General features: G+C 39.3%; 1 protein-coding gene across 4 annotated transcripts; it reads right to left on the bottom strand.

Moving 5' to 3' along the window:
* Positions 1–1013: 1013 nt before the first annotated feature.
* Positions 1014–10664, bottom strand: slc25a23a (solute carrier family 25 member 23a). Of its 4 annotated transcripts, none has more exons than XM_061830697.1 (11): positions 10520–10664; positions 7203–7455; positions 4749–4872; positions 4552–4639; positions 3995–4106; positions 3652–3810; positions 3377–3529; positions 2628–2741; positions 2352–2519; positions 2128–2275; positions 1014–1228 (listed from the first exon to the last, which is right to left on the bottom strand). In XM_061830697.1, the coding sequence occupies exons 2-11, from the start codon at positions 7395–7397 to the stop codon at positions 1017–1019; spliced, it is 1473 nt and encodes a 490-aa protein (XP_061686681.1). In that variant the 5' UTR covers positions 7398–7455; positions 10520–10664; the 3' UTR covers positions 1014–1016. The 4 variants fall into 4 exon arrangements, with proteins under 4 accessions (XP_061686681.1, XP_061686682.1, XP_061686683.1 ...); XM_061830698.1 differs by having other exon boundaries at positions 10490–10632; XM_061830699.1 differs by having other exon boundaries at positions 10486–10580.
* Positions 10665–10699: the final 35 nt, after the last annotated feature.

Raw genomic sequence — 10699 nt, 5'->3', positions numbered from 1 at the left:
TCATTTTTTAAAATTACAGCCTAGAGATGTTTTCATACAAATGTTTGTATCACAAACATGTTATGGAAGTGCAGGTTAGTGATACACTATACAGATTCACAAATTCAGGCTGTCGCCACAAGTGGAACAGAGCTTCATGGTAAGTGGGCATACATGTGACATCTATCATGAAATTTTTAATACAGTACATTAAACAGACAAAAATACACAAAATGAAAAAAATTGCTACAGATATTCATTGGAAATATAAAAAAGATCTACTATTAAACGAGTTAATTTTCATCTTTGTATTCTAGGATTGTTGATGTACTGTAAAGGCCATAAGGCAATTGAATGTTCTCTTTTCTTTTTATTTAAAAAAGCTAACCCAAACTCTCTTACAGGCTCATCAACATTCTAGAAGTGAGTATTGTGACATCATCTCCAGATATGACTTGCTCAAATGTAATCTTTTGGAGGTTTGCTTGTAAATCCACTATTCACAATTATTCAAATATGTCTATTATTTGAATGATAGCTGTTTTCGAGTTGTGTTAATAGCCTTTGTTTAATGAGACCCAGTGTTTACTCCATTTTCTTAAGACATCTTATTCCACAAACTGTAAAAACAATTTTGCAGTGACCTTCAAACCCTGGAAGCATGCTCTCGGCAGTCATCTAGCTCCTCTACATTACACCTGTGAAAGAAGAAAATGCTGAAAAATCCTCTTGCAGTTATTTGGAAAAGACAAACCCCTTAATGGACAACCGTTACTTGTCAAGATAAATTCATGCGTCATTTGTAAATAAAAATGCAGATGCTAGTCCATACAGTGCAACGCAACTAAAATTGCTCACGGCATCCATGTAACGTGAGGTCATCCAAAGGCAGGGCAGTGCTCTCTCTTTTAGTACTCTTCCAAAACTTGCAATCACAAGACTGGATTCATCCACTGTTAAAAGGCCCTTCTTCATGCAGGATTAACAGATGTGTATTTGCTTCCAGATGGAATTCACAACAAACCAGCCACACAGTTTTACACCTTCCCTTTACCTTCACGCCTACCCTCAACGTCCACTCCCAGGGCTATTCTTGTGTACTCGTATGCAACGTAGGACACGCTGACAGCAGGGATGACTTTCAGCAAATTGGGGGAAATTCCTCGATACAGGCCGGCCACACCCTCTTGGGTCACAATGGTGTAAATCAAGGCAGACATTGATGGCTTAGTAGAGCCTTTCACTGAGGCTAAAGGGAAGAAGCAAAAAAAGAAACCCCAATCAACAACCTCACTTTCAACTTGGGACACTGCAAAAGATGCAGTATGTATGCAAGGCATAACATTAACAGTCACGTCAAATTATGTTTCTAGTCAAATTAGTGAGAAGTTGTGAACATCCTAAAATCTGGTACTGGAAACAGGAAGAAAAAAAATGTCTATGACCTCAACCAATTCTTTTATCCTAAGGGTACCTACACAACTATTATCTATCCCCTCTCAAACAGAACCTGCAATCATCATTTCAGTTATGCACTCTTCTAGTCCTAGTTGGTTACACAGGAGATGTGACTGTAAATGCTTAAAATGTATTTTCCATCCATCCATTTTCCTAGCCTCTTATCCTCACAAAGTTCGCAGGAGTGCTGGAGCCTATCCCAGCTATCAATGGGCAGGAGGCAGAGTACACCCTGAACTGGTTGCCAGCCAATCCAATCGCAGGGCACACGGAGACAGACAACAGACGCACACACAGTCACATTTAAAAAAAAAAAAAAAAAAAAAAAAAAAAAAAAAAAACAGAACATGAGGGCATTATTTGACCTAAAAAACTTGATTTCAACACAATCAGTATCTTTCTTCTTTCAAAAATACCGTTATCAATGGGAGGTTTATTCAAAAGCTTTCAAATTATGATTTAACAGTTGATGACTTACTTCATTTAATTAATTACTTAATTTTATTTCATAACTATGCTGTGCTATTTGCATCAACTATTTGTGAAGATTTGAGTAATATATACAGTAATTTGCATAATACCAACATAATATACATTATAGAGACCTAATTGTGTCTGGAACACATTTAACGACAACCATCTAAACATTCCTGGGTAGACATAATATTTGCTTCACTCAGTTTTCCTAACCTTGAGCTTGCATTCTAGTCCGGATTAGCGCAAGAGGGTAACTTGCCAGCTGCCCACAGGTACTGGAGACTGCACCACAGCCAACCAATACTGTGACTCCTGGGTCTGCCACTCCTGTGTTCCTAGTTAGCCATGCAAACTTTAGTGTCTGAGGAATAGATGCAAATGTTAGAAGACAAACAAGATGTAGATATAGATACGTGCTACCGTCATGTCCACCTGACCTCATAAACTGCCAGGTCAATGCCTGCATAAGGCACAATACTCAACAAATTAGGAACGTAACCCTTGTAGAAGGCTGCCAATCCCTCCCTCTGCAGGATCTGCTTGGCACAGTCAACGATTCCCGAGAACTGGCCTGTTTTTCTAAGCGTGAGTCGTGTCTTCACCACCTGTCAAGGAAAAAGAAGTGATGGAACCACATAAAGAGAATGTACAGAAGAGTATTGCACATATTGTCGATTCCAGTCTTGAGTACGTGTGCTATGACTTGAAATCACCTCCAGTGGGTAGATGGCTGTCTGAGCGGTTGCACCAGCCAACGAGCCAGCAAAAAATCTCTCATGAACCCTGAGATTTTTTGTGTCCTTTCTGCCATACATTATATGCTTGATCTAGGAAAAGGGTAGTAAATCAGAATTGTAAGGAAAGGACAATTGATTAAATTACGTTTGTGTACAGCGCGAAGTATAACTCACAGGGTAAAGCTTTAACAATTAAGGAGGGATCTATCATTAAAACTCTGTCAAAGTTTGAAGTAAAAAAGTGCCATGTTTTTTTTGCTCAATCATATTGTGTCAAGAACAAGGAAGTGGACGGGACTTATTGTGAAGTCCTAAACACAAAACTTCCTGTCCTGATGAGTTAGTTGACTTTTGGTACAGTCTTATACAGTCTTGCACCAATAACATGAATCATAGCAAGCGGTACACTGAGCATTGACGTCGATTGACAGGGGTGTAAGATTTGAAGTCTGGGGAGGTGACTTAAATGTCCTAGAAGAGTAAATGTATAATTCTGTCCTCGTTAGTTAACAGGCTATTTTATGTTTCTTAGAATATTACTTAAAAATGTGGGTCAGTCCATGGACCACCTGTCTTATAATATTACATAGAAATCAACTGTATGGTTTTTGTGTAATCCTTTTACCAAATTAAGTGTACAAAATGGCTTTCATATTTTTGTACAAAAATGTTCAGAGGCACCAAAACCAACAAGAAAAAGGAAGGATTACTTGGGTGTTATTTACCTTTTCATAAGCTGTAAATTTAATAGCTGTTTCCGGGGCAATTTTAAGAACATTGATTCCATTGCCTCTCCAAAAGGACTGCACTCCTCCCTCTTTTACCATGTACTGAAAACCACTCAATACATTCCCACTAAACAGAGAGGAACCATGAACCTGCCAAAGCATTTTATGAACATGTGTGAACAGGTGACACTGACAATCAGAAAGAACAAACAGAAAATTTAAGTTGCCTTTTAATGTTGATTTGGTTCTGATCAAAAACGCTACTGACTGACCTGCCGGAAGACTTTAAGACGATCTAAGGGCGCCGTCCCGCTCCGTGATACGGATCCAGCCAAGGCCCCTGCAATCAGCTGCCGCCACACATAGCCAGACTTTTTCTCCTCTTCTGAAAACTCATCTGGAACTGTGAGCTGCTCACCTAAGTCCAACATCTAATGAAAGCAAGGATTACAGTTGTATATAATTTTTTGTTTCCAAGCAACGTGAAGAACAATTTTATTGTCATTACTATGTACAAGGAATGTGTGTTGCCCTGAATGCTTTCAATACATTACGTCTGGCTGATTATTAAAAGTAACTATTCTATGGTAGGTATTTCCAGGTGTGTATCCTTGCCATTGAACGTTTCCAGTAGCGTGCCACTTCCTCCATGTTTGTGAGAGGGTTAAACAGAAAGTAGTCCCGCCACTCAATCCAGTTAATGGTCATGGTCCCATCCTTGTCTATACTGGATGACACACACAAACAAGGCTAGTGAAAAAGGGAGACAAGTAAATGGTATTGGCTTGACCAGCACGTCAACATAAACATTCGGAGGCAACAGAGCAAGAGAAAAATAGTCAATTTTGAGACACAAAACACAGAAATTTTACATTGATATCAAAAAGCCTTTAAAAAAACCCTATGAAGTTCAGGAAACTTAAACCATAACTTAAGTCAGTTTAAGTAGTAGTTACCAGACACATTACATGATATATGCACACAATTACCAAAGTAAAACTACCAGAAAAAAACAACTGTGAGCAATATAAAATATTAATTAAAAAAGGCTATTGTGTATACTTACAGCATGTGAACGGACTGCAGATGAAAATCATCAGTATTGATGCTTGCTACCATCAAAGAAGAATCCATGTTTTTGATGATGTAATAGTGACGCATAGATCACAAACCTTTTTAAAATCCTGGTGGCAGCTTTAAGACTGATGTCTAAGCCAACAGCACGTAGAGACTGCTGGATCTCTGCTGCATCTATCTTACCTGGATGTACCCATCCAGACACATAAAGTAAGAGACATATCATAAGCAAATTTTAAAGCTATGGGGACTGTTATACTTCTTCAAATATATTGAGTGCGTTGCCACAGACCATCATTGTTTTTGTCCAGGCTACGAAATATGAGTTTTAGCTGCTTTTCATGGGTACGTAGGTATTGAGTGAACTCTTCAAAATCAAGCACTCCATCCTCATTGGTATCTCCTGCCTCTACAATCTGAAATCAAAGAATGTCGCATGTAAAAATTAGAAAGTAAATTCATGGCAGGGGTAGCAGTCAAGGGAACAGTGGAACATCTTCAGTCAAACATTCCCGAGGTTACACGATATAGTGGTAGATAATGGATGGAAGTAATCCAAAAGGTTATAATTGCCATTGTGAAGGTACCAACGAGGCATAATTAGGACTTTAAAGCTGTTTCGACTGCGCAAACTGGAGTATCTTTGAAAATTCAGTGAGCAGCCAAGATAAATACATGGATGCTGTTACTGCATATGTCATTTTCTGTGAGGTGTGTTTTCGCATGTTCAATAACACGCTATGGTATACGGCCAGACTTAGGCAATTCCGCCAGGCTAAATATGTCGCATATCCTAGCAGGGATAGGGGCCTCTACAATGGCACTAGAAACCACCTGACTAAAGAAATTAACATTGCAAAGCAGAGCAAATGTATTTGTGTAGCACATTTCATACACAAGGTAACTCAATGCACTTTACATTTTTAAAAGCATTCCAGTACATAAAAACTTTTGAAAAAGTACAATTAAAACAGCTTTTAGTCCAAGAAATATTACCAAAATGTGGAAATACTCTAAAACGTATGACAAAAGATAAGCATTTTTAATCTGGATTTGAAAACACTAACACCTGGGCTGACATTACCGCTGTTGGCAAATTATTCAATTTTTTCAGCATAATAGCTCAATGCTGCTTCACCATGTTTGCTTTGGACTCTCTGCTTCATTATTAGACCTGAGTCAGTCAATTGTATTCCATTAAAATTTCTTTAATGTATTCTGGACCAAAACCATTCAGTGATTTATAGACAAGTAGCAGAACTTTAAAATCCATTCTAAAACTGACTGGAAGCCTGTGTAAGGACTTTAGAATTGGAGTTAAATGCGCTGACTGCTTTGTTCTGGTCACAACCTAAACTGCTGCATTCTGAACAATCTGCAGCTGTTTAATACTCTTTTTGGGGGAGCCCAGTCAGAAGACCATTACGATAAACAAAATTGTGTTTGACCTTACAGCTTACTCTTATTTTATTTTTTCAAATGCTTGGTCCAACTTTAGATTAGTTCCTATTTTAAAACAGCAAATATCTAAAGTCAAAAACTACATTGATCCATCTGTCGCCTGTGAGTGATTTCATTGACAAAGGTACATTTTTTACAGTTGATTTATTATTCATTAAACACACACAATTGGTCAGATCCAGTATTCCAACACACAAATGCCTAAAAATTCAGAATTTATTGAAGGTCTTTTTTTTTTGTGGTTCATAGAGAGTCGAGCCCTGACAACCACTGGGGTTTGCACCTTGGTAGTTTGCCATTCTCATCTTACAATGCCTTGCTCCATCCAACCAAAATAGACATGATGTTGCACACAAAGGCACAAAATAGGGAGGTGAGAGCCAGCTAGCTCTGTGACCCACATGCTTTGCCCAAATCACAAGGAGGAATACAGACAGGACAGAGACAGATAATGTGTACACAATAAAGTTGGTCTTTTTATGTTGTTACTTATATAAAACATTTAAATACAGTGTGAGAGTGAACATTTAAATACAGTGTGAGAGTGTGAGCACGTGCCCGCAAACACACTCACAGACACACACACATGCACACAAACGGCATGGTGGTGGAGCTGTAGAGCGTTGGTCTCACAGTTCTGAGGAGTGAGGTTCAAATCCTGGCCCCACCAGTGTGGAGTTCACGTTCTCCCTGTACCTGCGTGGGTTTTCTCCGGGCACACCGGTTTCCTCCAAAATCCCAAAATGCATTATTTGGAGACTCTAAATTGCCCCTGTGATTGGGACTACGACTGATGTCTCTGTCTATGTCCCCTACGATTGGCTGGCAACCAGTTCAGGGTGTTCCCTGCCTCCTATCTGATGACAGGTGGGACAGGTTCCACCACTCCCACAGGATAACACGGAAGGGCCAACATAGCTGGTGCTGTGACAAATTTTCACATAATTGAGCCTTTCTGACGCATGACGGCTACCACTGTTACAATACATATTTGGAAAACTGAGGCGTTTGAGTGCCCTATTTGTTTGCACGCAATACACAATTCCTATGATAGATGGGAGTAATTCCTGGACACCATCTCTTTAAGGCCTTCAGTGAATCTTAATTGGGGGGAAATGAAGAGCAAAAGAAGAAAAAACTATTAAGAAGGTAAACTAAGTGATTAAAGCTCCATTAATTCAATCAACATTTTGATCATTCCATTTTTGGTGTTGTTCTTATTTTACCTTTATACATGGCGCTGCATGAAATGGGAATGCAGGTGAGTGAAGGTGAAAAGTCTCACCCTTTCCAATGAAGCTCTAGACAGTCTTTGATCCGCCAGCCCTCTACGTAGTTCATGTATGTCAATACATCCATCTTTGTTGAGATCCAGCTGATCAAACAGCTCTCCCCAGTATTTCTCCCTCTCCTCATCTGGACCAGAGTACATTCTGTCCTGGCAATGGGCCCAAAGGAGCCAAGTCCTTGCAGGGGCCATGCAGGGTCCAGTCAGCTGGGTAGAATGTATTGGATCAACTCAATCACTGGAGCCTGACCTGGACCAATGCATACAATACACAAATTATCTATTAAGGTTCACTATTTACGATCAGAATAAAACACATGCAAATAGCGGTACAATTCCTTGTCATTGGAGTGGTACTTTCAGAAGTTCTGCTTACATACAGTTGAAGCAAGACGTTTACATACACTGTGCAAAAATACACATTTCATTTTTTGTCTCATTGCCTGAAGTCAAACCAGACTAAAGCTCTTCTGTTTCAGGTCAGTCAGGATCACCAAAATTGTTTAATTTTGTTTAATGCCAGGATAATCAGAGCGAGAATTTCTAAGAGAGAATTTTACATTATTTTCTTCTAAGTCCAAAGTTTGCATACACAAAAAGTACTATGTCTTTAAAGAACATGGGATAGCCTAGATGTTGACGTCATGGCTTTGGAAGCTCCTGATGGGTTAACTAACAATAATTGACGGCACACCTGGGCGTGTATTTAGGGCCACACCTCAAACACTCTGGTTCCTCGTTTGAAATCATGGGGGAGGGAATCATCCAGGAAAGCAGAGAACAAATCGTGGACCTCCACAAGTCTGCCTCATCCTTGGGTGCAATTTTCTGATGTTTGAAGGTGCCACGTTCATCTGTTCAAACAATTATACCAATGGATAAACATCATAGGAATGTCCAGCCATCACACTGCTCAGGAAGCAGACGGGCCCTGTCTTCCACAGATGGACGTGTTTCAATCTGAATTGTGCGAATCAACCAAAGAACAAAAGTTAAAGCCCTTGTGAAGATGCTGGAGGAAGCTGGTAAGAAAGTACCATTAACCAAAGTAAAACAAGTCCTGCACCGATATGGGCTGAAAGGCCACTCACCGAGAATGAACCAGTTACTCCTGAAGAAACATTAAAAAAAAAAAAAAATTACACTTGCAAAAAGACATCACATAAGGATCCTAACTTCTGTCCTGTGGTCTGATGAAACTAAAGTGAAGCTGTTTGGCCATAATGACCAATGTTATATCTGGAGGAAAGATGGGAAGCTTGTAGACCTGAGAACACGATACCAACTGTAAATTATACTGGTGGAAGCATCATGTTCTGGGGCTGTTTCATTCCAGCAGGAACTGGAGCCGTTCATAAAATAGACGGTCACATGAAGAAAGAACATTACATGGAGATATTAGGGAAACATCTCAAAACATCAGTCAGGGAGCTAAAACTTGGGCGAAAATGAGTCTTCCAAATGGACAGTGACCCAAAGCAATATGCCAAAACAGTTGAAGAGTGGCCCGAGGATAACAAAATCAATGTCTTGGAGTGGCCATCACAAAGGCATGACCTGCATCCCATCGAAAATTTGGGGGAAGATCTGAAAAGGCAAAAAGGGAGCAAGGAAACCGACAAAGCTAACTAATTTACACCAGTTTTGTCAAGAGGAATAGGCCCTGATTCCAGCATTTCAGAATTGTCAGAAGCTTGTGGAAGGTTACCCAAAATGTTTGACCCAAGTCATTGTCGTTCAATCTAAATGCTACTCGAAGCTAAGGAAATGTATGTAAACTTTTGACCTCAAGGGAAAATCAGATAAAATTCTCTAATAAATTCCATCTTGAATTAAAGTCCTCTCCCAAGCACCGGTGTCCACAAACGCAGATTTTATCACCATTTAGTTCTTATAATACATATGACGCAATTGATTATTGTTGTCGTGGCTTTGGTAACGAGTGTATCTGTTCGCATTTGAGTTGACAAGAAAAACTCAAATGATCCTAGAAAAATGGCATGAGGTGGTATCGAAATGAAATATTTTAGTACAGTTGTCTGACATAGTGCAATGGTGAAAGAGCAAATTTTTCTTGTCGTCATTACATGTTGTCTGTATCAGATGTATTGTGTGTCCCATGCCGTGACATGTTTTTTTAAATAACTTTATTGGTTAATTAACTTTATCGATTCTGATCAGGCTGATAAAAATCGGTGTAATATCTAATAACTGGATGTGTAACAAACCTGGGTAATGGAGAATTAAATTGAATAGACAATGAAGTTCTTTGTGGTTCTTGGCATGGACAAAAAAAATACTTCTTTGTAGATTAAAAAAAAAAAAAATGCCACACTATGTTGAAAATTATTTTTAGCTGTAAAAAGCAAAACTTCTCAACTCATGTCCAGTCTCATTGATACCAAAATGTGAACTCAAATCTTTCATAGGTTTTACTAAAGGAAGTACCGAGCGTTAAAATTGGTGCGGATTCAAGTCCCCCGGCCTTGACTTCTACAGGGGACATTCTATCCCGCTTATCCTCATTAGGGTAGCAGGTAACTTGAGCCTATTCCAGCTGACTTTGGCCGAGAAGTGATGTACAGGTTGGACTGTATGGCACTCTGTTTGGCTCATGCAATTGTACATCTGACTCATATTGGTGCCTCATGACCATCACTGCATGTGTTGCCTAATTTGTAGTCACATTCGCAACTATCGGAAATTAAAACATAATAAAAAAAACAACCCAAGGATGAATATTTCAATGGTCTGCCTACTATACAGTGGTGTTCACTAATTGATAACTATGTAGTCTAATCTGTACTTGAGGAATTGATTCACACCGTAACAATTCTTATTGTGTCATGAGGTGAAGTCCAGCCTCGGGCTCCGAGATACTCTATAAAGGTGTTAAAAAGTGCCATCAGTTCATCATCTAAGAACAGTCTGTGATTGGGAACTCTGAAATCAAAGCAAAGCTACTAATTGGTTTAATCAACACAGGTACAGTGCCATTACATATTGAATAAAGCCTACATGTTAAAGAATGTCTTATATGTTTCACACTACAGTCGTATGTTTACAGTGACCTTTGATGACTATTTGTGTTCAAATCTATCATTACTACACACACAATTAGAGATTTAGAGCAGACAAAACATAATCAGATTTTAGATTCTACTACAATGGCCTTTAACGAGCATTTAACCATAGAAAAAGAATAACAGAAAGCTCCAAAATTGTTAAGCAATGTGTAACTGTATCCGCTTTTCATGACGATTAAAATTTATGAGGCCACTCACTCGCTCGCTCACTTAAGGATTTGGACTCACTTGGGACATGGTGGTCCACTGCAAGAAAGTGTTTGTTGCTCCCCCCTGCTTGCCAAAAACAAATCTTTCCTCTTGTGCCGTACACATTTATGAGTGACGTACTCACGCTCGTCGGGAAACAGGAAGCGACACAAGCACCAACCACGCCCTTCGACGTTCAAGAGTATCCGAAAAAAGATG

Source organism: Syngnathoides biaculeatus, chromosome 9 (genome assembly GCF_019802595.1).
Source record: "Syngnathoides biaculeatus isolate LvHL_M chromosome 9, ASM1980259v1, whole genome shotgun sequence".
NCBI lineage: Eukaryota > Metazoa > Chordata > Actinopteri > Syngnathiformes > Syngnathidae > Syngnathoides > Syngnathoides biaculeatus.
Note: the sequence above shows the minus strand (reverse complement) of the source record. Positions and strands in the feature narration are given on the sequence as shown.

Bases quoted from the DNA above. Each gene is read 5' to 3' on its own strand.
- slc25a23a (XM_061830697.1), bottom strand. From the start codon at position 7,397: ATGGCCCCTGCAAGGACTTGGCTCCTTTGGGCCCATTGCCAGGACAGA. The intron at 4,640-4,748 runs GTCTGTGGCAAC...GGGTACATCCAG, and splicing joins CCTGGACAAAAACAATGATG to GTAAGATAGATGCAGCAGAG. The intron at 2,276-2,351 runs GTCAGGTGGACA...TCTATTCCTCAG, and splicing joins TTGACCTGGCAGTTTATGAG to ACACTAAAGTTTGCATGGCT.